A 26,303-nucleotide genomic window follows, 5' to 3' on the forward strand; every position below is an offset into this window, starting at 1 on the left:
TCATTACTTTCGAAAGAGGGTGGAATGCGCACTTGACTATTTACAGTGTGATTTGGGAAGATGTGGGAACACTGAGATAACACTCTTTCAAAAGAGCAAGCACAGGCATGATTGGCCAAATTCCTGCTTCCTGCACATTTTGATTCCACACTGGCGGGGGGGTTGGGGGGGGGGGTTAATATACATCCTGAAGCGTGCCAGCTGCCAATTGTCAGTTCTCCGAGGTTTCTGCATGAGACATAGGAGCAGAGGGAGGCTGTTTGGACCATCGAGTCCGCTCCATCATTAAATGAGATCATGACATGATAATCTTCAACTACTCTTTCTTGCTTTATGCCATAATCCTTGACCCCCCCAGAGATTAATAATCTCAACTCTGAATATATCTAACTACGCAGCCTCGACAGCCATTTGTGGTAAAGAATCCACATCCAGCTTCATTATCCTTAGAGAAAGGGAATCCTCCTCATCTCTGTCTTAAATGGATAACCCCTTAATCTGAGATTATGTCCTCAAGCCTGCTCTGCCATTCTATAAAATCACTGTATTAAATCGCTGCAAAATAATGGAATGGCAAATGCTCGGAACAAAGAGAATATTTGTGATCTAATCACATCGCCAGTTAGTACTGTTTGGAACTGACATCTGAGGAGGTGAAGAGATAGCTCTGGACAGTAAAATGCCACAATACATTTATAATCACAGGAGTGCAAGCAGTGACTACACTCATTCCAGTTTATCCTGATTGCTCTCAAGTTGCTTTGTTTATTTCCTAGCATTGGGTGGGCAGCGCCTTGTGGCTAACTGGAAGCAGTTCATAAACAATGAACCTTGGCCTTGCTATACGCAACATTAGAAATACTGTCATTTACCTGTGCGTATCTGTATGTGATGGAGACAGCACTTGTGCATTCTGTCTCAGGGCACATAAGTTACCTGCAACTGACTATGCCTGGCCTGTTTGCCAATGTACAGATGGCTATTTTGATGGTCACCTTTGTATTCAGGCCAATTATTCCAGAAAAACTGTGAGGCAAGCTACGCTGAGCCAGTCTCAACTGGTATTCTATTGGCAAATGCACAATGAGACTGGCATTAAAGTCACTGACAGTGATCATGCACAGCTGGCCTGGTATGTGGCAGGATTGGAAGCAAGGGAAGCTTCTTTCCAAATGTTTACTATCACCTGGTTAAAGTTGGAAATCTAACTGCAATCTTCAACAACTCAAAAGTTATTCACGCTAAAATTAATTACTTTTAATTGGCAACTAACACTGTAAAAGCAAAAGGTTAATTCAGAGAGTCTTATTCTGGCTCAAACTAGCTGTAATATGTCTGGGTGTGTCATGACAAACGAGATCGACAGAAAGTGATTTAAGTGTAATATAATTTGCAGAAGGTGTGTCTGTCTACTCACCTTTCCCTTTCCCACTCCCATTGCATTCTCTCGCCACAGGGTGTGACAATTCTGGCAAATTCAAGGATGATTTACCTGGCTGTTTTGACTTGTACAAAGAAATGACATGTCAGTCAAAACCCAAATATATTAAAACTGAAGGAATGTGCTCTCCAGCTTTTTCTAGATCAACACAGAATGGCTTATTGCACAACAGTTGTGCTTAAGAAGAAAACTGCGTTGATGATGAAGCTTGAGGTGGGGATGATTTTCTCATGAGCTGCGAGAATGTTTCCCCTTGTTGGAGAGCCTCAGATAATGGGTTTCAAAATAAAGGGGCTCCCGTTTAAGATGTAAAGGTCTGGTGACTCACAAGATGAATTCAACTTTCCCACACTGAGGCAAAGCAAGCATTGACTTACCATCCTATTCTTGGAGCTGCACTCATCCGGGCAAGTGGGAAGCATTCCACCATATCCCTAGCTTGTGCTTTGTAGATGGTTAGAGGGGTTTTGTGGAGTCAGGGTGTGAGTTACTTGCTGCATCATTCCCAATTTCTGACGTGTTTTTGTAGCCACAGTATTTATGCGGCTGGTCTGGTAAATGGTGACCCTTGCATGTTTATATAGTCTGTTGTGATATAACATGATAGTTTTGTGTCTGTGTAATCCCACATATAAGAAAATCACATAATAGCAGTACCATTTCAACCAATGGGATTGGAATCACATTGCAGCCAATACAGGAAAGAAACGTTCACACCATACAAATAATGGTTTAAATTCTTCAATCACGTTATAGTCAATTCACATTGGAGAAACATGCGTTTCTCTGTGTCGGGGGAGTTTCAGTACTGGTAATGCCATTGAATATCAAGGACAGATGGCTAGTTTTTTTTACAAGAGAGATGGTCATTGCCTGGCATTTGTGCAGTGGTACTGTGACTTGAAAGTGGCAGCAAGTCTTGGAAACAAAACTGGGATTGAACTGTGAGCTTCAGTGGGAGAATAATCAGTCATAGTTAAAAATAAAAGTCACCATGAGATGGTTTCATACATGTGGTACAGACCTTGCTGAGCCTTAAAAATAGTGCTGTCGACTCTGAGATAAACAGTCAAGTCTATAAGCTGCAGCATTGAGCACGTGCTGCACTATTGGAAGAGCCATTATTTGAATATGATGTTAGACTGAGGCACCAGCTGCCCTCTCAGGCAGATGTGAAAGATTCTGCGACCATTTTTAAATAACAGAAAAGCAGAAAGGGAAACAATATTTGCTTACAGATATCTTGGTGAATACAGACAACAGAAGTGATAGGGCAGATAAATACATCCGGATCCTTTCCCCGCCAAATCTCTTTTGAAGGTATTCAGGCATAGTCACTATCTGTGAAGAATAATTTGGAAACAAAGGCACATTAGCATAAATAAAACTAAGCATTCGCTAAACTTCTGTAATAAAGTTATTTGCAAAACACATCAGATGTACTTACTCCAGATGATATATAGACAGGCACAAATATCCAAGCCAGCATTAAAAGCACATAGGTGGCCTGTTAAGATAATTACATAGTAAGTCCCTGACCAACATAGATTATTACTCAGTTATACAGTTATATGAAAGGTAACGCAAGTTAAAATTAACATGTTTCTCTTTATACAGCTTCCACAAAACCTGTTGACTATTCCCAGTATTTTCTGTTTTGGCCATAGAATGTTAGAAGTGTTACAGTGCAAAGGAGGCCATTTGGCCCACATGCCTGCACTGGCTCTCTGAACATTTTGACTTTTTAACCTCTCTCCTACCTTTTCCCTGAGCCCCTTTGCATGTCATCTCTATTTAAATAAGCTTCTAACACTCTTGAGTGCCTGAGATGAATGTGCTTCCATACATCTCCAGACAGTGCATTCCAGACCCTAACTACTCCTTCTGTGGGAAGAGGCTTTTTCGTGCTTTGCTTGTTCTGGTAAACATGTAGGGATTGTGTTGCCATTTTGAACAAAATCTGTTACTCCACTACAAACTGTAACAAAAATTACACTCATTTCAAAAAACATGTTATTCTGTTTAAGTTAAATTATGTATTGCAAAAACAAAGCCTGAATAAACCATCACATTGGGAAGGGTTCTAAAATTTGTAAACAATTTCTTTGGTTTATTTAAGATTAAGAACTTGTTGCACCTTGAGCAATATGGATGAAAATGGGCTTGTCATGAAAAATAATTGGAAAGCAGTGTCAACCCATCACTTGCAACACAACCTGAACTGACTGCTTAAAAAATGTACAAAGTTTTTTTCTCAGCATGTGAGATGTAATGTCATCAATTTTTCAATAAGCTCTGAAATTTTAAAAAAAGACGGTCCAAATCTTCAAAGTCTCCTCAAAGACCTATAGATAAACTTAATTATGGGAACTCCCAGGAGTGATTAGTACAACTGTGGGGCACAGCTGGTTTTGTAAGCAGCACCTGTATTATTGAGATCACTCTCAAAGCAAGCACATAAGTTGATGAAAATCTGCATTGTGTACAACATGCATTTTAAATTCAGCAATTTTTGCAGCAGTGATGATGACTAAGCCAAAAATGTCCAAGTGCAGTGGAACAGGAACTCCAGGCTGCAGTGATTGCATAACACAGCACACAGCGAGGCCATATACCCCAGCTTGTCTGTGGTAGCTGTTTGAAAGAAACTTATCCCCTTGCATTTCCTCCCTCCATGACCCCACAAATATTGCCTTGTCAGGTATGAAGGAACGTGCACTTTATATTTCTACTAATCTGAAAGGTTAGTGAGGCTTCGTTGTAGTAAAGAAGAATTTAGTTTATTAAAAATTGAGTCAGTTGCACACTAGAATTTGTCTTGTAGATCATTCTGCTGTGACGCTTGTTTTGTGAATACAAATTCACTGGAATGTGATTGACAAATTGGGGGCATGTTTCTAAAGCACAAACTTTTAAAGCATTTATTGGTTATAATGCAATTTCAGCCGTATTAGTTCATATGATGCTGGTATTATGCAATTCTCTTATAACACGGGGCTGCACAAGAACAGAACAACCGTGTTATAGCAGAACCGACTGGACTGTTAGAAGTTGAGAGATTGTTTGAAACACTTAAATTAAGGGAATTGAGTTCCTCAGGGAGTTGGGGACCACAAATCTTCTGTTGATTCTTTCAGTGGGATGTAGATGTCGTCTGTCCTATCAAGACTGAAATGAAAGTGAGTTGATAAAAGTATGACGGAGGGCGGTGATTGCTGTATCTTTCATCTTCCTGCCATGAGGAAGAGCTGTCCTGCCCAGAAATCAATGAAACAATTTAAGTGGTCATTTAAGGACCTATTCCATTATATATTAGCTACAATAGATGGCCCCCCCCACTGGTGAACTCTGGTAGCCTCATTGTGATACTGGGGTGTAGGCTTCCATCTGAGTATCTTCAAGCCCACAAAGGGACTGTATAATGGAAATGGTTGACCCGCAGCAAGCTCTCACCCTTTGTCAGGCCAACTCGCCTATGCCTGCTGCCCCATTAGCCCATTTACCTGTTTGGGAGGGGAGCCTGTCTTCATCTTCACAGTGTAGTCCCAGCAGTGACCACAGTTACCAGTGGTGCTGCTGAGTCTACTGAGCTTCCAGCTCTCCAATTGGTTAGAAGCTTTGGGTGACAGGCATTTGTCCTTTAAAGGGATAGAAGCCCCAATGGAAAATAATTGGTTTATTCATTTTGGGAAAGCCAAAACATGCTGTCTTGAATCCTACAGATGGCCAAGGCTGGATTACTGTCTGATTTTGGGCACGTTGTCAGGGCCTCCATCATGATGAAAAAATTCTAGCCCTGAATTGAGCATCGAGATCACGACAGTACAGTAGAGAGGAAACGCTGCAATGTTGGATGTGTCATCTTTTGGAGGACAAATTAAAATTGAAGTCCTGCCCGCTGTCTCAGCTCCCATGGCATTAAATATGACACAATATTACTTTAGAATATAGCAAGGGTGTTCTCCCTTGTGTCCTGGTTAATTTGTATTCCTCTATCTGGTTATTATCACATTGCTGTTTGTCAGAGATGGCTGTGTGCTGCTACGTTTTGTACAAACGCTAATTCTACTGTCAGCCGACATCCAAATTTAAAATAAAAACTGGAAGTGCTGGATAAACCCAGCAGGTCTGGCAGCATCTGTACACAGAGAGAGAAAAACAGAGTTAATGTTTTGAGTTCTGTATGAATCTTAGAATCACAGAACTTTACAGTACAGAAAGAGGTCATTCCACCCAAAAAGACTGTACTGGCTCCCATACCCAGCTAGTCCTATCCTCCAGCCCGATCTCCACAGCCCTCTAACATTATCACATTCAAATATATATCCAGCTCTCTTTTGAAACCTCCAATGGAATCCACTCTCCCAGGCAACGCATTCCAAACTCTAACAACTCTCAGAGTAAAGAAGTTGCTTCTCATTTCATTCATTCCTAGTTGTCTTGTTGACAAACTTGAAATTGAAACCATTAGTTACTGACATCTTGACTAACATGGTGCCACTGTTTAAGAAATGTGGTAAGGAAAGCCAAGAAAAGCCTGACATCGGTGGTGGGCAAGTTGTTGGAGGGAATCCTGAGGGACAGGATGTACATGTATTTGGAAAGGCAAGGACTGATTAGGGATAGCCAGCATGGCTTTGAGTGTGGGAAATAATGTCTCACGAACTTGATTGAATTTTTTTGAATAAGTAGTAAAGAGCATTGATAAGAGCAGCGCAGTGGACATGATTTATATGGACTTCAGTAAGGCATTTGACAAGGTTCCTTATGGGTTAGCAAGGTTAGATCTCATGGAGTATGGGGAGAACTAGCCATTTGGATACAGAACTGGCTTGAAAATAGAAGATAGAGGGTGGTGGTGGTGGTGGAGGAGGGTTGTTTTTCAGACTGGAGGCCTGTGACCACTGGAATGCCACAGGATTGGTGCTGAGTCCTCAACCTTTTGTCATATATATTTGGACGTGAATATAGAAGGTATAGTTAGTAAGTTTACAGATGACACTAAATTGGAGGTTTAGTGGACAGTGAAGAAGTTAACCTCAGATTACAAGAACTTGATCAGATGGACCAATAGGCTGAGGAGTGGCAGATGGAGTTTAACTTAGATTAGTGCGAGGTGCTGCATTTTGGAAAAGCAAATCAGAGCAGGACTTATACACTTAATGATATGGTCCTAGGAGTGTTGCTGAACAAAGAGACCTTGGAGTGCAGCTTCCTAGCTCCTTGAAAGTAGAGTTGCAGGTAGATAGGATAGTGAAAGTGATGTTTGGTATGCTTTCCTTTATTGGTCCGAGTATTGAGTTGGGAGGTCATTTTGCAGCTGTACAGGACATTGGTTAGGCAATGATGGACTATTGTATGCAATTCTGGTCTCCTTCCTTTTGGAAGGATGTTGCAAAACTTGAAAGGGTTCAGAAAAGATTTACAAGGATGTTGCCAGGGTTTTAGGATCTGAGCTACAGGGAGAGGCTGAACAGGCTGAGGCTGTTTTCCCTGGAGTGTCGGAGGCTGAGGGGTGACGTAATAGAGGTTTACAAAATGATGAGGGGCATGGATAGGATAAATAGACAAAGTATTTTCCCTGTGGTGGGGGAGTCCAGAACTAGAGGGCATAGGTTTAGGGTGAGAGGGGAAAGATATGAAAGGGACCTAAGGAGCAATCTTTTCACACAGAGGGTGGTGCATGTATGGAATGAGCTGCCAGAGGATGTGGTGGAGGCTGATACAATCACAGCATTTAAAAGGCATCTGGATGGGTATATGAATAGGAAGGGTTTAGATGGAAATGAGCCAAATGCTGGTAAGTGGGACTAGATTAAGGTCAGGATACCTGGTTGACATGGACGAGTTGTACTGAAGAGTCAGTTTCCGTGCTGTACATCTCTATGACTCTATCTTCTTGGATTCTAAAGATTTACTCTGTTCTTCTTTCCACTGATGCTGTCAGACCTGCAGGGTTTCTCCAGCACTTCCTGCTTTCCTTTTATTGCAGATCTCTGCAACCTCAAGCACTTTGTTTTTGACTGAGTGTCCAAATTTGAATATTGTTGAAAAGGAAGGGATGTTAATTAGGGAACTTGGGAAGTCACCAACAGTCCCATTGCTTTCGCCATGGCAACACCTCATCCAATCATCGATTTGCAAACCAATCAGCACCATTTTCTCCTGGACAGTAAATTGTTTTGGTGCTTCGAAATTTGAGCAAGACAAAAAACTTTGGAAACATGCTTCTCTTTTTAACATTCCCCTGAAAAATTGGAAATAAGTCCCTGTTCACACAGTATGTGCATTGTTTGGAGAAATACTATATACACAGTGAACAAGACAGGGCTTTATTGCTGGTTGAGTTTATATGGTAATATGCCAATTTTTTTTAATAATAAGGTTTTTGCTCAAGATTTATCAAGGGATTTATGGGTGTATTACTGGGAAGTAGCATTGATGTCATAACACCTTTGGATGACGCATCAGAGGTTCTAAGAAACAATTATTGAAGCCACTTAAAATTACAAGGAAGGATTCAGAGGGATCTGGGCCAATGACTGTTAAATGGGACGAGATCAATTTAGGATAACTGGTTCTCTTTACTCAGCAAGTCGTGAGTTCATGGAATGCCCTGCCAGTAGCAGTGGTGGACTCTCCCTCTTTATGGGCATTTAAACGGGCATTGGATAGACATATGGAGGATAGTGGGCTAGTGTAGGTTAGGTGGGCTTGGATCGGCGCAACATCGAGGGCCAAAGGGCCTGTACTGCGCTGTATTTTTCTATGTTCTATGTTCTATGGTCAGCATTGACAGGTTGGACCAAAAGGTCTGTTTCTGTGCTGTACATTTCTATGAATCTATAAATTGGTACTACATTTCTAATTAGTGCAGATTACCAGCCAAATAGATAGACACAACTTGCACCAAACAATTCACTTACCGCAGAGATCTTCAATGAAGCACTGAGTATAAGTTCAAGAAATCCTATTTGAGGAACTTTTTTAGGAAGGGGACCAAGCAATGTTTAGGTTCGCTGGGAAATCAAGGAATTCCAGAAAGGATCTGAATGGATTGAGAACAATAAGTCCAAGTGAAGCTTGTGAATGAGGAAGATCTTGGGAAACAAATGCTGATCTTTGTTTGCAAATATTGTGTAGAATGTGTCTACAAATTTCCATCAGGAAGCTGCTCCACAACGGCTGATCTCTCTTTCTGTCTCTCTGTCGTATCTTTATTGGATAAGGTCTGTCAGTCATGGTGGGACAAAGGGAGAAGCAACTCTGAAAAGCTATCTTGGGCGTTGTGTGATTGAGCCCATATTGTTAGCATTCAGCACAATTTAACAACACATGCTAAGTAACATCCCAACCCCGCCACCACCCCATTTCAGTTAATGTTCTACTTTAAATCCACTTACCCACCCCATCTGCATATCCTTAGTATCAAATATTTATTGATCTCAGTCCTGAATACCTCTCAACTACTGAACATCCAGGCCCTCTGGGATAGAGGATTCATCAGCCTCATAGTCCTCTCAGTGAAGTATTCCTCCTCAACTCAGGCTAAAATGAACACTCCATATTCTGATATATGATCCCCATGCCTAGACTCCCCACTTTGGGAGAATTAACCTCTCAGCAAAAAGAATTTGCTTTTATGATAAATCTAATTGATCACTTCTTATCATTTGATGCTGGATTGTTAACACCCTAAAACATTATCTCAGAGCTATTATAATCAAGTTACCACAATTGTAAGACTACATCCAATGTATATAAAGCAGCTCTTAAATGCATAAAAATCCTGAATGTTCCTTTAAAACATATGCACCATTGTATGATTCGTAGTCCAGTGTGGAAATTACCTCCATAATGCTTGAGGATCATGATCTACAAAGGCAGATACTGCTTACTACCTCTCCATGCTCGTTATCAGTCTGCCAGTTGTGCATGCTTTTGGGATTGGGCCTAGTTATAAACCAGCACTAACTTAAAGTAAGTTAACTTTTTGGTCAAGGGACCAAGTAAGCAATGAAATAAAGTAAAGGGAATAACCATCTTCCACATTTTTTCCTTGGAGGACTGCAGATGCTCCAGTCATTGGGTACATTCAAGGCTGTAACTGAATGCTTTTTGGACTCAAAAGAAATCAAATGACAATGAGATCAGGCAAAAAAGTGAATTTGAAGCCAAAAAGTAATAATGACTGCACTGAGTGTGCTATGATCCCAGCTGATGGTAATACTGTGGACAAGTCAGTTCCCAGAGTCAAACCTGACTTGATAGATCATAAATTTCATTATTACAGTTTGGTTACTGTTGTAGTCAGTTACTGAATATATTCACAAGAGGCTGCCAATGTTCTTCTAACAAAAGGAAATCAAAGTTTATTTAACACGTAAGAAAAAAAAACACAAAGTATTTCTCTAAAGAACTAGTTGAAACATTTTATTACACATATCAAAGGTAAAGATATAACCCTTTCACCCTCAACATCAACTTTACGTATACTCATACCTCAATGAAGGGTCGCTTTCTTTCCATTTAAAGTCCCCTGTTCAGTTGGTACACCATACTTGGTATCTTTCTGGCAAGATTTTCATTTTTTTAAAATCATTGAATCTTGCTGAGATGCGTAAACAAACTGCTACCAGAGCTCATGCATTTCTTATGTTGATTCACTTAGTTTCTCTTTGGTTCCTGAAGGTCTTCTCTTCCTAATATTTCATCCCTGACTGTTCTGGGGACTGCTAACACTGGAATTTTTCTCTGAAGTAAACTTGCAGTCTGTCTCGAAAATGTCATCCCACTCCTTGGCTTTCTGGATGGTTTAGGTCTATGAAAAAAGAATTGGTTTCTGTCTCTGTCTCCCTGTGTCATAGGATACCTTGTTGCTATGCAACTGTCCCTTACCTTTCTTCTCTTCTGTTTTTATTGTTAAGAAGCTGAACTAATCACCACTAGGGTTTTAAAAGCATAATTTAGATACATGTAAACAAAACTTTGGACGCCTCACTACCACTCACAGATCTCAAAAATGAAACTAAGACAATGTCCTTCCCTTCTTAACACACAATATAGAAACATAAATCAGCTTAAAGCTTACATGTTCACTTTAGAACCCAAATTTCCAAATAATGTTGGATCATAAGTCTTCATCACAAATGGCTGACTAACCTTGAAGTGCCATATGAATTTTTATTATTTATTTGTGGGAGGTGGGCGTTGCTGGTTGGCCAGCATTTATTGCCTGTCCCCTCATTGCCGTTGAGAAGATGAGGGTGAGCTGCCTTCTGAACTGCTGCAGTCCACCTGCTGTGGAATGACCCACAATGCCATTAGGGAGGCAATTCCAGGATATTGACCCAGTGACAGTGAAGGAACAGCGATATATTTCAAGTCAGGATGGCGAGTGACTTGGAGGGGAATTTATAGGGAGTGGTGTTCTCACGTATCTGTTGCCCTTTGTCCTTCTATGTGGAAGTGATCGTGGATTTGGAAGGTGCTGTCTGAGGATCTTTGGCGAATTTTTGCAGTGCATCTTGGAAACAGTACACACTGCTGCTACTGAGCATCAGTGGTGGAAGGAGTGGTTGCTTTGTGCTTGTGGTGTCAATCAAATGGGATTGCTTTGTCCTGGATGTTGTCGAGCTTCTTGAGTGCTGTTGGAGCTGTACCCATCCAGGCAAGTGGCGAGTGTCCCACCTTACACCTGACTTGTGCCTTGTAGATGGTGGACAGGCTTTGACATATTCCTAATGCAATTTCATAGACTCTTAAAAAACACCAGGATTTCACCCTCCATAAATAAAAAGAACACCACAATTTGAACCAATATCTAAGCCAACTGATAACAGAGGATTTTCACTCAGTTGACGAGAACTGCTGCTGTGATGAATTCTTCAGAGATTGGGGGCAAAGATAGTCAGCATTATTCTACATTTAATGCAAGCTACAATCAACTGAAGATCATTGATGTTCATGATGCAGTATGTAAGGAGGATACAAGTGGTGTTCATTGCTTGGCACCCACCAACTGTTTAATGTGTCAAACAGCTAAAACATAATGATTTATATGACAGAGAACTGTAGTGACAGATATTGGAAAAACTGCATTTTGAAACATTTATTTTTGCCTCACCAACCACTCAAAGTAATGCCTAATACACATTTTTCAAGATCAATGTTAATCTTACATTCCACTCAAATCCAGCCACAGCAATTCCTCCAGCTGCCCCAGTGCCAGCCAGCCCAATGAACAGTCCGGAGCCTTCGCTGCTGGCAAATAACGATGCCCCAATCTAGAAAAAGATGAGAGGAAAAAGGTGACATCCACTTTGGACTTTTGCAAAATGGTCAGTGAATGCCACCTAAAGTCAAAGCTATGTATTGCATCTACACTGTTCAGAATAAATTTCTTAAAAAGATCATTACACTAAAAAGACAACTGGCCAGGGGTATTTATATCAAAATAGCAATTATGTTGACAGTGAAAGGATGATGTATATAAAAATCATAAACTAATGCAGTTTATACAAATATCGAAAATAGTTTCACCCAAGTTTAACATAAAAAAAGTCCTAGCTATGTGTAAAGTTGATCCTCCTCAAGAATTTAACTTTTAACCTACAATATCTTTTGTACACTGTTGAACTTTATTTTCATTCCTCCCACTGTCTTTTTGTGCCATTTAACCATCACCAAAAGCAATGGATTTGATCAACGTGTTCAATGAATGTCCACAAGAAAATGCCAGAGTTTTTGCCTGCCTTCGCACAGTTGTAATTATGGGGCACACATGGGATGGAATCGCTTTCATGTATAGTACAAGACATTACACACTGAAATAATGTTTCAATGTGTAACACTTTCATCTCTGAAGCAGACAGTTGAAGGTTTAAGACCCATCCAGAAAAGCACGAGTCCTATCACTTTCCTCTGGTAACCTTACAGTGGGACTATGGCAAATTTACTTATCTTCTGCCAGTTTGAAAAACAAACTTCTCCCATTGATCTCTGTGTACTGTCACTTCATAGAATCCCTACAGTGTGGAAGCAGGCCATTCAGCCCACTGAGTCCACATTGACCATCCAAAGAGCATCCCACCCAGACCCACCCCCACCTATCCCTGTAACCCAGCTTTTCCTATGGATAATCCACCTATCCTGCACATACCAGGACACTTTGGCCAATTTAGCATGGCCAATCCACCTAGCCTGTATACCTTTGGACTGTGGGAGGAAACCAGAGCACCCGGAGGAAACCCACACAGACACCGGGAGAATGTAAAAACTCCACGCAGTCACCCAAGGCTAGAATCGATCCCCAGGTCCCTGATACTGAGAAGCAGCAGTGCTAACCACTGAGGCACCCCTTAAATCAACTTTGTATCCAATCTGCTATTGTCCCTTTTATCCTATATACTCTAACCTTGCTGACCAACTGCGACACTTTATACAACAACTTTGTAAGCCCTTATACACCACATCAATTGCATTACCCACATTAACTTTACTTCATGAAAACACTCAGCTAAGCAAATCCAAGCTGTCTCTCTCTAACTAAACCATAATTTATCCAAATGACAGTTACCAAAGTCCCTTTCCCTTCAGCAAGGTTTCAATGATTGATCTGTTATTATTCAGTTTATCCATGCACACTTGCTTAAACAAGGATATAACATCTGCAATTTTCCAGTCCTCTGCCTCAAAAGGTATTCTGCAAGCGTTTGTCTCAAAAGCAATTTAAAATCAGACTTTAGACTTGTAGAAATAATAAATTATGAGAATTAATTGGGTGGAGTAGGTTCCCATTTAAGTCAATTAGACAAAAGGGCTGAGTACATGGTTTCAGTCACCTCTCAAACTATGTGCCCTGTTAATAATTATAACCTGCTGGTTAACTGGATCCTAGGTTTACATTGTACAATTCAATCTTCATCACAAGATGTGTTAATCCAGTAAACATGCATCTAGCAAAGGGAGACTCAGGGGTTGGCTTGTCTTCCAGAGGCATTTACGCTCAATACATTGTCTAAGGGTGGACTACTTTTCCATTTCATGGAGCAGCTCATCCCAATTGGTTATTTGAAAAAAATCTTTGAATTAATCTATTTGGACATATTATTATGACTCATCTCCATAGCCATCACGTCCTGACATAGGACTTTAACCTAGACCTTCTTGCCCAGAGGTAAGAGCCCTGCAACTGGATCACAAGAAGCTTCTGGCTCTTATATTGAAAATAAACTTAATAGCCATGTTCAGATAAGTAATGAATTACTTCAGGATGGGCGTGACCTGAACTGGACATTCTGGCACTGAGGTAGGCACTAGCCCTTACTGGTTCTCACATGTGTGCTATTCCCTAGTTAGTATCAGCAGCACTTAATCATAACTAGAGTATGAACATTAACATACTGAACCGTTAGCAGACGCCTCAATGCAGCAGGTCAGACAGCAAGTGTCAAAAGCCAAGAGAATGATAAACTTTAGCTAATAACCCTAATACTGTACTGTCAGAGTCCCCAGGTTTTCCATCTAGTGCCTGTGAGAAACTTAAGTTAACTGTATTTTAAGTCTCTGTCTTAACATTTTAAAAGAAAATGGATATGTCAATACTTACAGGCCACCATGCCATATTTCTACCTGCAAGAAAGTATCCACTGAGTGTGTTCCTGCTTACTCTGCATGTAGACTGTAAAGAAGAAAAATAAGAGTCATTAAGCAAGATGTTGCTAAGACAAAGAACATTACGTGACTGTAAAAACAAATCACACCAATCACAAGAATACGCTGGATTTTTCATTATATCTAGTCATTCGTGAGACTTGAGCTAGCATTTCTTATCCATCCCTACCACCCTTGACACATGAAGCTTGTGAGACCATTTCAAGCGGCATTTAAAAGTCAGCCATATTACTGTACATTTGGAGACTCATATCGGCCAGACTAGGGAAGGGCAGCAGATTTCCTTCCCTGAAGGACATGAGTGAGGCAGGTGGGATTTTACAAAAATTGTTGGTAGCTTTATGGTCACCATTCGTGAAACCAGTTTCCAGTTCCAGATTCATTCTTTCAACTTCAAATTCACTCATTGCCATGGTGGGATATGAACCCATGTTCTTACAGTATTACCCTTGTTTTCTCAGAATACTAACCCTGTAATATGCCACTACACCCCTGCCTCTTCCTTTCAGAAATTACTCTTAATTATACCCATTCTGAGGAAGAGTCACTGGACCTGAAACATGAACACTGATTTCTCTCCACAGATGCTCCCAGATTTGCTTTTCCAGCAATTTCTATTTTTGTTCCAATTTTACAGTCCCTGACATTGTTACAAATCTAAGGTGCTCCATAACTGAGGAAAAATGAATGCTGAGCCACATAAGGAGTTATTAAGAGAAGTGATCAACGGTTTAGTCTACGTGGTACATCTTAAAGAGCGTATGAAAGGAGGAGAAAGGGATTGAGAGAATTAAGAAAGATGTTTGAGAACATAGGGTCTTGGTCACCTGAAGGTACAGACACTAATGCTGAAGCATTAAAAATCAGGGATGTACAGGGAGTCAGAATTGGAGGAATGCAAATATCTCAGAGGTTTCAAGGGCTACAGGTCATTGTTTCAACAAACTAGGCTGAATGCATTTAAATTCCACATAGCACAACAATTTATATTCATTTCATGAATATCTAGATAGGTTGAAGGATAAAAAAAATTGAAACTGTATGTAAAAGACACCTGGGGAGGGATATTTTGTTAAATAATTTACTAAAGATCCATAACCAGTACAAAGGAATACATACAGCTAGTACTTACTGAGGAAGTGTATGTGATTCAAATGGGACATTAAATTAAGGCCTTGTCTGTCCGCCCCATAACAAACTCCAATTTCAGAGGTGAGAAGTAGATTGAGTTTCAGTGTTTGAGCTTCAACCAATATCACGGAGACAGATTTTCTTATCATTATCACATTACTGTGTGTCATATATTGTTGTACAAATTGGCAGCTGAGTTTCCTACAGTAGTAACTACACTTCATAGAGTACTTGATCAGTTTTAAAGAGACGTATGGTGTTCTGAAGTCATAAAAGTGCTTTGGAAATACAAGCCGTCCTTTTCTTGCTCCAAGTAGTCCACAAAGCAAAGGCAGTAAATGAAGAGGAAATAGAAAAAGGTTCCCTTACCAGTTCTGAGCTCCTCAATAGACCTGATGGGAAAGGAAACTGAAAGGTGTGCAGGAACAAAAGGACCTCTGGGTACATGTGCACAAATCAGGATCTTGTCAGGTTGAGAGAGTTTGCAAGAGATATGGAATCCTGGCTTTATAAATAGTGGCATAGAATACAAGAGTAAGGAAGCTATTTACAAAACATAATAAAACACTGTTTTGGCCTTGCCTGTGCTTTGTATCAATTCTGGGCATTTTAGAAAATATGTAAAACTTTAGCAGGGGTACAGAAAAGAATGATGCAGATAGTTCCAGGAATGAGGGATTTTGGTTATTAAGATAGATTAGAGAAGCTGTTGCTGTTCTCCTTGGACAGAAAAGATTGAGATGAAATTTGATGAAGGTGTTCAAAATCACGTGCATTTGTTTTGTATAAAGTAATGTTTCTGTAAGAGTTAATGTTGGATATTGCATTGAGCTTCACCAATCTGAAGTCATAGCTTGGATGGGTGCAGAAGAGCTTTGGGGGACCTTTTGAAGTGAAGATCTCATGGATGTCCTCATAATTGATGGCAAAACATTGAACGTACTCAAGAGGCGGCTAGATATAGCACTTGTGACACAGAGGATCAAAAGGTATTAGGGAGAAAGCAGGATTAGGCTGTTGAGTTGGGCGATCAATCAAGATTGTTAAGAATGGCAAAGCAGGCTTGAAGGGCTGAATGGCCTCCCCCTGCTCTTATCTTCTATATTTCTATGGCCTTAGTTACAATGTTTACTTCAAAACTGTAATTTATATCTGATTGACATCATTCAGTAAACTAAATCTTGCTCAAGACAAAATGCAGTTGTTGCTCTATCACTTAAACTGAATGGACCTTTAGATCCAGTCAAGGAAAGAGGATTGGTGACAGCATCCTTCTACTCCAAAATACGTCATGGTGATCAGCAGTGGGCATCGTTGCTTAATGCTATGACTTGAAAAAATCTATTGGACCCAGGATACGAGGTATTCGGGAGATCAAATTATAGCATTTGAGATTATAGTATTAAATACATTGCTACTTGAAAAACCATTTATATAGACAGCCCATACCTGCAGGCACTTGAACATACAAGTACTGTGGAAAGAACAACAGGAGATACATGGCAATCTGGGCTAAAGCCCTTACTTCAGACCTGAAAAGAATGCATAAGATACTGTGTGGGCTAGAAAGAGCTTAAAGCTGAGTCACACCTAATAGAATCTTTAGGAACGTGCCTAGTTAGAGGTTCAGCTAGGAAGTAAATATATCAGTGCTCCCATAGATAAATTTAAAAATTCCTTTTGAGCAAAGATTAAAACTTTGAGTTATCAACACAAAGAACAAACTGAGAAGGCTACAAACAAAACACTTACAGCTCACAATAAGCTTTGCCACTATAGCCCACAGAAACCATGACACACAGCTACAGTAGAGAAATCAAGTGCCGTAGAACCATTTCACATCAAGGTTGTAGTACCAGAGCTATTGCAATATGGAATCCAGGCAACAATGGAACAATCTAAAAGCTACCACTGATAGAAACTAACGTTTGAGACTCTGCAAGAAATATGTTATGTCCAAGAAAAAAAGCCTCTTCTTGTTAAGACTTGTTCCCAGTTTAGGTTCACATACAAATATGGGTCACCTACTTGAGCTATAGTCTATGGAATGTTTCCTTGAAAATGAATACTGGCTTAAACAGTATGCCCATATCCCATGAATGAATTTTTAAAAATATATTCTTCCACTTTTTGAGATGATACCCACTCAGGTTCTTTCAAGAGGACATTAATCTGGAGAGAGGGCAGTATGTAAGAAAACTTCAACAGACTAAAGGAGAAACTAAACTTGGGACAAAACAAGTGATTGCACAATAGGAATGGAACTAATCCATTCAGTCCATCAAATCTACTACTTCATTTGATTAAGGCATTGTACATCTATAGGCCAAATCCATTTACTCATCTTCAACCTCCCTGGAATCAATCAGCTATTCATAAGTTAATAAGATTCACGACCATTTGGCCCATTGAGTCTGCTCCTCTGTTCGATCGTGCTGATATGCTCCTCAACCCCATTTTTCTGCCTTCTCCCCACAACTCTTCAACCCATTACCAATTTAAAATCTAACTCTTTAAATTTACTCACTGCCCCAGCATCCACCATACTGTGGGGTAGCAAATTCCACAGATTCACAACCCTCTGGGAGGAGTAGTTTCTCCTCAACTCTGGTTTAAATTTGTTCCGCCTTATCCTATGACCTATGACTATGACCTTTCGTCCTAGAATGCCCCATAAGTGTAAGCATCCACTCCAAGTCTATTTTATCTACTTCTTTTATCATCTTAAATATCTCTATTTGATCTCTCTTCATGCTTCTAAATTCTAGACAGTATAGGCCTAAACTATTCAATCTCTCTTCATACGACAAACCCCTCAGCTCAAGGATCAATCTAATGAACCTCCTCTGAACTGCCTCCAAAGCCGCTACTTATTCCTCAAATAAGGGAACCAAAACTGAGCAAAAATACACCAGGTACGATCTCATCAATGCAACGTATAGTTGCAACAATACATCCTTTCCTTTATTGGAGGAACAAGTTCTATATTTCCATTTTTCTTCATTTCCCTCCTGAACCTACTAGCTCTAAATTTAAATATTTGTCCCTCCTTGTTTTTGATTTTATTAACAGTGGAAATTGTTTCTCTGTGTTCACTCTGTTGAAATGTTTCTAATATTTAAAACACCTTGATCAGATCTTCCATCAGTCTTCCACACTCAAAGGAATGCAAGCCAAGTGTATTCAATCTGTATTCGTATTTAACCTTCCAAGTCCTTTTTCCATTCAGATTGTCATGAAACTGTACCTTGGCATGAATCAGCTCACTTCAACATGGGAACTAAATTTGGAAAGTGAAATCACAAGTTACACAAACTTAAATAAAATGTGTTTACAAGAAACTGAAACTTGATGACAGTATTTGAGAGTTAGGGATCCATATGCCATCCTAGTTGTTACCGTTATAATCTGCGCATGTCCAGAGTAACGCTGTCAATAAGTACTGTCAGCTACATACAAAAATAGGAAATATACTGGAGAATGCTAGAGATCTGAAATAAAAACAGGAAGTGCTGGAGAAACTCAACAGGTCTATCAGCATCTGCAGAAACAGAAATCTAGTTGATGTTTTGAGTTCAGTAATATTACATTAGATTCCCTACAGTGTGGAAACAGGCCCTTTGGCCCAACAAGTCCTCATGAATCCTCCAAAGAGTAACCCACCCTCTGACTAATGCACCTAACACTATGGGCAATTTAGCATGGCCAATTCACCTGACCTGCACATCTTTGGACTGTAGGAGGAAACTGGAGCACCCAAAGGGAACCCACACTGACATGAGGAGAAAGTGTAAACCCCACACAGTCACCTGAGGCTAGAATCAAACCCAGATCCCTGGTGCTGTGAGGCAACAGTGCTAACCACTGAGCCACCGAGCTACCCCATACTCAAATGAAGTAATTTTAAACTCAAGAACACATGAAAGCAGAAGCAGACCACATGGGCTATCAAGAATACGGTATCATTCTGTACAATCATGGCTTATGTTGGGCTTCAATGCCACTGCCCCATAACACTTGATTCCCTGAGAGACCAAACCCCAGCTTTAAATGTTTCCATTATGTGATTTCACATCCTTATGGAATACTGAGTTGGAAAAAAATTCACAATCATATCAGAGCCCTCACTGATTTTCATTATTTTTATTATTTTCTTTCATCAGTACTGAATTGTGAGCTGGAAATGATACGTGGACTTTGGGACAGTTATGATAAACAGAACTAACACGTTTTGTTTGTGTGGCCAGGCCTGTAGGTTAATTGCAGGCTGAGCCTTAAGTTAAAAGGGTCTAACAGACACAGCAGCGCCAGGAAGAACACTGGGTGCAGAAGTTGGCTGTTAATGAGGTCAGTACCTGGGAATTAGATCCAGCAAGTCTGGAAGAAACCCAATGTTCAAACAAATGGCTGTTGTTGAATGATAATTGAGACCTCAGGAAAAGTCAGTCCGTCTATCAGGGTGGAAGCAGAGTTAAAGTTTTTTATTTGAATCTATGCTTTCTGAGAAATGGTTCTGTGCTGCTGCTCAGACAGCGTGTAGATTTGAAAACTCCCTGCCTAATCTGCTACACCAGTAACCAGAAGCCCAAAGAGCAGAAAGCTGAGTTAGAAGTATTGCCAGCTTTGCTTGGGTGAACTGAGAAGATGATTCTACGCAATGTTGTGAGAAAGGCAACCAATGAACCCACATTCATGCCTGTGAAACAATAACATCGTGAAAATCATTTACATAATCTGGCCAGATCTGTTATCGTTTCTTTATCCTCTAACTGTATTCATTCTTTTTGTGTGGAAACCAGGGCTAAAAACAAAAGTTTTTGAGTTTAATCAGTTTACTATGTTAGTTAATTTTCTCTCTACTAAAGTTATTGTGTATCTAATAACTGGTTAAGTCTGTTAAGGTACAAACTGTTGTCTAGAAATTAATTATTCACAAAATCTAGGATTAATTATTCAGGACTGCAAATGTGTTGCTGGTCAAAGCACAGCAGGCCAGGCAGCATCTCAGGAATAGAGAATTCGACGTTTCGAGCATAAACGTCCTGATGAAGGGCTTATGCTCGAAACATCGAATTCTCTATTCCTGAGATGCTGCCTGGCCTGCTGTGCTTTGACCAGCAACACATTTGCAGCTGTGATCTCCAGCATCTGCAGACCTCATTTTTTACTACTTAATTATTCAGGAGCCTGGTTAGTAACTAATGGAGTAACTATTTGAGTCTTCCATGGGTTAATTTTACTGTGTTGTGAATACAGAGGTAGAAAGGCTGATTTGGTTCCGCTGTCAAAATGTGTGGGGCTGGAAAAGCACAACTGGTCAGGCAGCATCCGAGGAGCAGGAGAGTCGATGTTTCAAGCAGAAGCTCTTCATTGGGAATGGATGAACAGTTTATGCTTGAAATGTCGACTCTCCTGCTCCTCGGATGCTACCTGACCAGCTGTGCTTTTCCAGCACCACACTTTTTGACTCTGATCTCCAGCATCTTCAGTCCTCACTTTCACCTCCTGATTTGGTTCCGCTGTCTGTCTCTATGTTAAAACAACCATTTAAGTGAAGAATTTAACCACATCTCAGTCCAACGTGATCACCCATTTATCCTGAGATTCTGCATTCCTGTTATTCTTCCCAAAGTGAATCATCTCACATTTATCTGCATTGAACTCCATTTGCCACCTCTCAGCCCAGTATTGGTTTTTATCCAAATCCTCCTGCAACCTGCAACATTCATTAAACATTCAGTGTATTGCCAAAATCTTCTTCTTCTTAAGTTTGGGGAACAAAACTGCACACAGTAGTCCAAATATAGTGTTCCCAAAACCCCATACACTTGAAGAAATTTCTTTACTCTTGTACTCCAATCCAATAAAGACCAGTGTAGAGTGGTAGTTCTAGTGATAATGTCACTGGACTGATTAAATCAGAAATTCAGGCTGATGGCCTTGGGATTATAAATTTAATCCCACCGTGGCAATCTTTGAAATGTAAATTAAATGCAACATCTGGAGTTAAAAACTATGCATCCACAAAACCATTGTCAACTGTTATGAAAATCTATATGATTCACTAATGTTCACTAAGGAAAGGAAATCTGCCATCCTTGCTTTTTTTCCCAGAACTATAGCAATATGGTTGACCAACTGCTGAATGGTCTAGCAAGCCTATCATCAGATCTAAACATTATTAAACATATTTTTCTGCCTCATCTTCAAAGTCATTAATTGAAGATAAGAAATAACTAAGGTCCCATGCCTTAATTGTGACACATAATTCATTGCCTTGTCAAAATGAGAATGTCTCATTTCTGACCACATGCTGCTTCCTCTTCTTTAACCAGTCTTCTTTCCAGATGAATGTATTATCCCCATCTACATGTGGCCTTAATTTGTATGTTAGGCTTTGTGCAGCAGATTATCAGATACCTTTTGGAAACTTAACTACACTATATCTCCTCATTTTCCTTTATCTACTTTACTAATTACATCCTCAACACACTCCAATAAATGTCCATCAGGATTTCCCTTCAATAAAATCAGGCTGACTTGTGCTAATCATGCTTTTTTTTAGAAGCACACTGTTAATATTTCCTTATTAATGCATTTCATCACTTTCCCAACAATTAATGTCCAGCTCACTGACATGTAGTTTCCTGTTTATTTCCTCCTCTCGTTCTTGGAATATGATGTAATATTTACCAACTTGAATCTGATGGGACCATTTCAAATCTAATGAATTTTTGAAAATCATAGATAAGACCATAAGACATCGAAGTGGAACTAAGGCCATTTGGCCCATTAAATCCACTCTGCTATTTAATCATGGTTGATGGGCATTTCAACTCCACTTACCTGCACTGTCTCAGTAGCCCTTAATTCCTTGAGAGATCAAGAATTTATCAATCTCTGCCTAAAGAGACAACTGCAGAAATAATGGAAGTGCTCTCCTAGGAAAAGCATATGTTGTCAGAACAACACAGTCTCCTTCCATGAGCCAATTGATTGGCTGGTTGGTGTGGATTAGACTGGTTCCAACAGCACAGAGTTCAATCCCTGTGCTGGCTGAGATTGATTTAGGACTGGCCTCCTCGTCAAGCTGCAGTAGAGATCATGGTGTCATAGGTCAGGCCTGCCTTTGGGTGAATTGCTAAGGAAGATATTGCCAGAGTTGCTGCATTTTTCCTACTCTCTTCTTTGTATTTATTATTAGTGAGTCAGCATCCATACGGTTGGTCAGCAAAAACAATGAGCAGAGCTTAACAAAATACAATTGTCTACTTGTTTTAGGGTAATATAAAAGAATGTTTTATTTTTATTTTTTTGCCATTTTCAGTAAGATGGCAGTGGAGTAGGACGCTGCAGCTGGGGCTTGTCAATTCCACTCGTTCTATCATTCTTCTTTCTCCGAGTTCCTCCCTTCTCTCAGCCTCAAACATTCAGCCCCAGCCTCCGATGCATGGCCTCCGAAACAGGGTCAGCTGTCTGAAGCAGGGACGTTAGAGACCAGCCACCCAGTGTGAAGGGGGTGGGGTGCATGGCAGAGTGTGACAACAGCCAGGGGTCAGACCATGTGGAGCCCCCACCCCCCCACCCCTACCCCCACCTGCACACTGGTCTGTTGCGGCGATCCCATAGAATGAGACTGTGATGGTTGTCTTTTAAATTTGGTCATAGTGTATAGCTAGAATGTGACTTTTATTTTCTTCATTTCTCTATTCTGTATCTAAACATCAGACTAAGTACTTTATGTCTAAGATGGCGCCGTGTATTGGTGACATTGTTACACTGTAACTAATCGTGTAATTAAAGGAGCTGGACCTAGGTACCTTTGCACCTAAGATAGTGCTTAAGTGGCGAATTACAAATTTTTCACTGTACTCATTTGAGCATGTGACAACAAAGCTAATTAATTCATCAATAAAGCTATTAGATTTTAAATCTCAAAGTCTCCAGTTAAGCAAGAACAAAGTTAATTCATTACTTGATGTTAAAAAAAAATCAGTGGCTGTATTGAGAAACTGGGAAAGCCCTAGATCATGAGACAGCAAAAGGAAAGTGCAAGCTAAAGAACAATTATATACTCAGGTGAGACAATTAACAGCCAGAGGTTTAGATTACTTACAGTGTGGAAACAGGCTCTTTGGCCCAACAAGTCCACACTGACCTGCCGAAGCGCAACCCACCCATACATTTACCCCTTACCTAACACGAGGGGCAATTTAGCATGGCCAATTCAGCTGACCCACACATCTTTGGGCTGTGGGAGGAAATCGGAGCACCCGGAGGAAACCCACGCAGACACGGGGAGAACGTGCAAACTCCACACAGTCAGTCACCTGAGTCAGGAATTGAACCCGGGTCTCAGGCGCTGTGAGGCAGCAGTGCTAACCACTGTGCCACCGTGCCGCCCCCAAATTATAGCTCTAAAATCATTGATGAAATAGGAAATTGTTCGTTTAACCCCAGAGTTGTAGGGTTCTGGAAAATTGGTGTAAACTAATTCCATAAATAACTATGCAAAGAAGTCAAACAGATTGTTGAGAATATACAAATTACAGAGAAAAGGTGAGGATGCAAGACAAGGCATGACTGACTACTCTTTCAATAAACAGCAAGCAAATGAGTGGGCTGAATAGCCGCCCTTATGTGCTGTTCTTTTTTAATGATTCTAAGTTTTTCCTTCATTATGTTACAAACATTCTATTAAAGTCACCATGAATTTTTCAAAGTCAACGCCCTGAATATCAGTGCTGTAACTATTGACAGTAGTTTAAATAATTTAGAAACTGGAGCATAACATAGTTTCTTTCCAGTGGTTTCAAATGGAAACATTTAGCAGAAGACTATTGTGCAGCATATGAACCTCAGTCTAGCATTAATTGATGGATAGGACAATTTAAACAAATTCAGTTGTCTAAACCGGAACAGTAAAAATGCCTATTAAGCTGCCAATGGCTTTCAAGATTAAAAATATTAGTGTCAAAGCTTTCTATGTACTGGAGATGCAGAAAGGTATTTTAAGCATATCTTGTATAAGACAGAAGATTAAGAGTCTTTCATAGTGTAGTGATAATGACCCTACCTCTGACCCAGGAACCCTCGGTTCAGACCCACCTACTCCAAAGGTGGGTACTAACATTGCTGAGCTGGAATCACAGGTAGACAGGATAGTAGAAGGGCATTTGACATGCTTGCCTTTATTGGTCAGTGCATTGAGTATAGGAGTTGAGGTCATGTTGTGAATGTATAGGACATTGGTTGGGCCAGTTCCAGAATACTGTACTTGATTCTTGTCTCCTAGCTAGAGGAAAGATATTGTGCAACTTGAGAGAGTTCAGAAAGGATTTACAAGCGTGTTGCCAGGGTTGGAGGGTTTGAGCTACAGAGAGAGGTTGAATAGGCTGGGGCTGTTTTCCCTGGAGCTTAGGAGGCTGAGGGGTGACATTACAGATGTTTATAAAATCATGAGGGGCATGGATAGGATAAATAGATAAGGGTAGGGGAATCCAAAACTGGAGGGCCTTGGTTAAGGTGAGATGATAAAGATTCAAAAGGAACCTAAGGGACAACTTTTTCCACACAAAGGGAGGTGCGATTATGGAATGAGCTAGGGGAAGTAGTGGAGTCTGATACAATTACAACATTTAAAAGGCATCTGGATGGGTATATGAATAGGAAGGGTTTAGAGGGGTATGGGCCAAACGCTTTCAAATGGGATTAGATTAATTTAGGATATCTGGTCAGCATAGACAAGTTGGACCGAAGGGTCTGTTTCCATGCTGTACATCTCCATGATTTAAGTAAGAGGAGAGAGGCTTCGAAAAGACACGGGGGCACAATTTTACATAGAGGGTGGTTCACATGTGGGTTGAATTCCTGAAGAAGTGGTGGATGTTGGTACAATTACAACATTTAAAAGAGAGTGGATAAATACATGAATAGAAAAGGTTTGGAGGAAGGTGGCGCAGGAGCAGGCAGATGGGAATAGTTTAGTTTGGGATTATGTTCTGCATGGACTGGTTGGACATGTTTCCATGCTGTGTGACTGACTCTACGCTTAGAAAATATAAGACAGAAACTTGAATGGTGATTCTTGAATCTCAAATGACTGTGACTACATTTATAGTCCACTTTATTTGAAAGTTCCGTCATGGAAAACAACAAAAGAAAATCTTACCAAAAACAACAAAGCTAACTCATCATCTACAGTCCTTTCTACTAAAGGTACATCCGCGAAGAGGATGGACAAATCTCACAATAAATCAATAATCCCGATTTAATTGCTAATTCCCTATTTGGTCACCAGCACTGGTGCTAACAGGCCAAAGTTAAACCCAGAGTGCAGAGATTAGTAAGCAATTGGCAATACGTCTGTAGCTGACAGCAATAAGAAAGTTAGGGCAAATACTTACCCATATTCCAACAAATACGTTCAGCACAAAATATGCCACAATGACTATAATGTCAGAGATGCTGAAGGATTGAGCAGAGAAATAATAGCCACCAGTTCCGTTCATCTCCATTGCTTCCCTTGAGTTTGTGTATGTTGAAGCGGTACGAATACAGTACGAGTTTGGCTACCAGTGGAGTCTCTGGTTAACGTGTATAAAAAAAGTTAACCAAATGTTGTGTACTAACCCAATGAGCCATTGCAAGAGAAGTAGGTGCCACCTATGCGGTAATTGATGTTTGTTCTTCAATTTCAAAAGCAAAGCTTTTAATCACTGTGACAGGAATCTCTATAAACACACAGGAAGGTTAATTACACCACTCACAAACAACCTTTTGGAGTTTGCTTTTCACATTTGATGCAGCAGTTTCCACATGACTGTCATTATCTATTAACTAGCGAAGACTTCCTAAAATGTGTCGAGTTTGTTGCTATCCTTGCAAAATTTTTGTGTGAAAAGGGTCTCCACTCTGAAATAGAAAAAAGCTTTTCTTAATGGAGACCGTATGCTGATGTAATAGTCTTTAAAGGTGGTGACCTATTTGTTGTGTATTGTCAGTACTTTTAGCCTTTATTTCAGATTTACTGTTTTGTCCCTTGTATAACAATTTG

General features: G+C 40.2%; 1 protein-coding gene across 1 annotated transcript in view; it reads right to left on the reverse strand.

The window, feature by feature from the left end:
* slc5a10 (solute carrier family 5 member 10) overlaps window positions 1-14,081 on the reverse strand; it is a 124,001-nt gene extending 109,920 nt beyond the window's left edge. The window contains exons 1-4 of the mRNA XM_060840542.1: window positions 14,052-14,081; window positions 11,623-11,727; window positions 2,889-2,948; window positions 2,678-2,782 (exon numbers count right to left, since the gene is read on the reverse strand). Of these exons, the coding sequence (XP_060696525.1) occupies window positions 2,678-2,782; window positions 2,889-2,948; window positions 11,623-11,727; window positions 14,052-14,066 (285 nt within the window). The 5' untranslated portion in view covers window positions 14,067-14,081. The remainder of the gene's footprint in view (window positions 1-2,677; window positions 2,783-2,888; window positions 2,949-11,622; window positions 11,728-14,051) is intronic.
* Between the last annotated feature and the right edge of the window lie 12,222 nt (window positions 14,082-26,303).

Source organism: Hemiscyllium ocellatum, chromosome 20, assembly GCF_020745735.1.
Source record: "Hemiscyllium ocellatum isolate sHemOce1 chromosome 20, sHemOce1.pat.X.cur, whole genome shotgun sequence".
NCBI lineage: Eukaryota > Metazoa > Chordata > Chondrichthyes > Orectolobiformes > Hemiscylliidae > Hemiscyllium > Hemiscyllium ocellatum.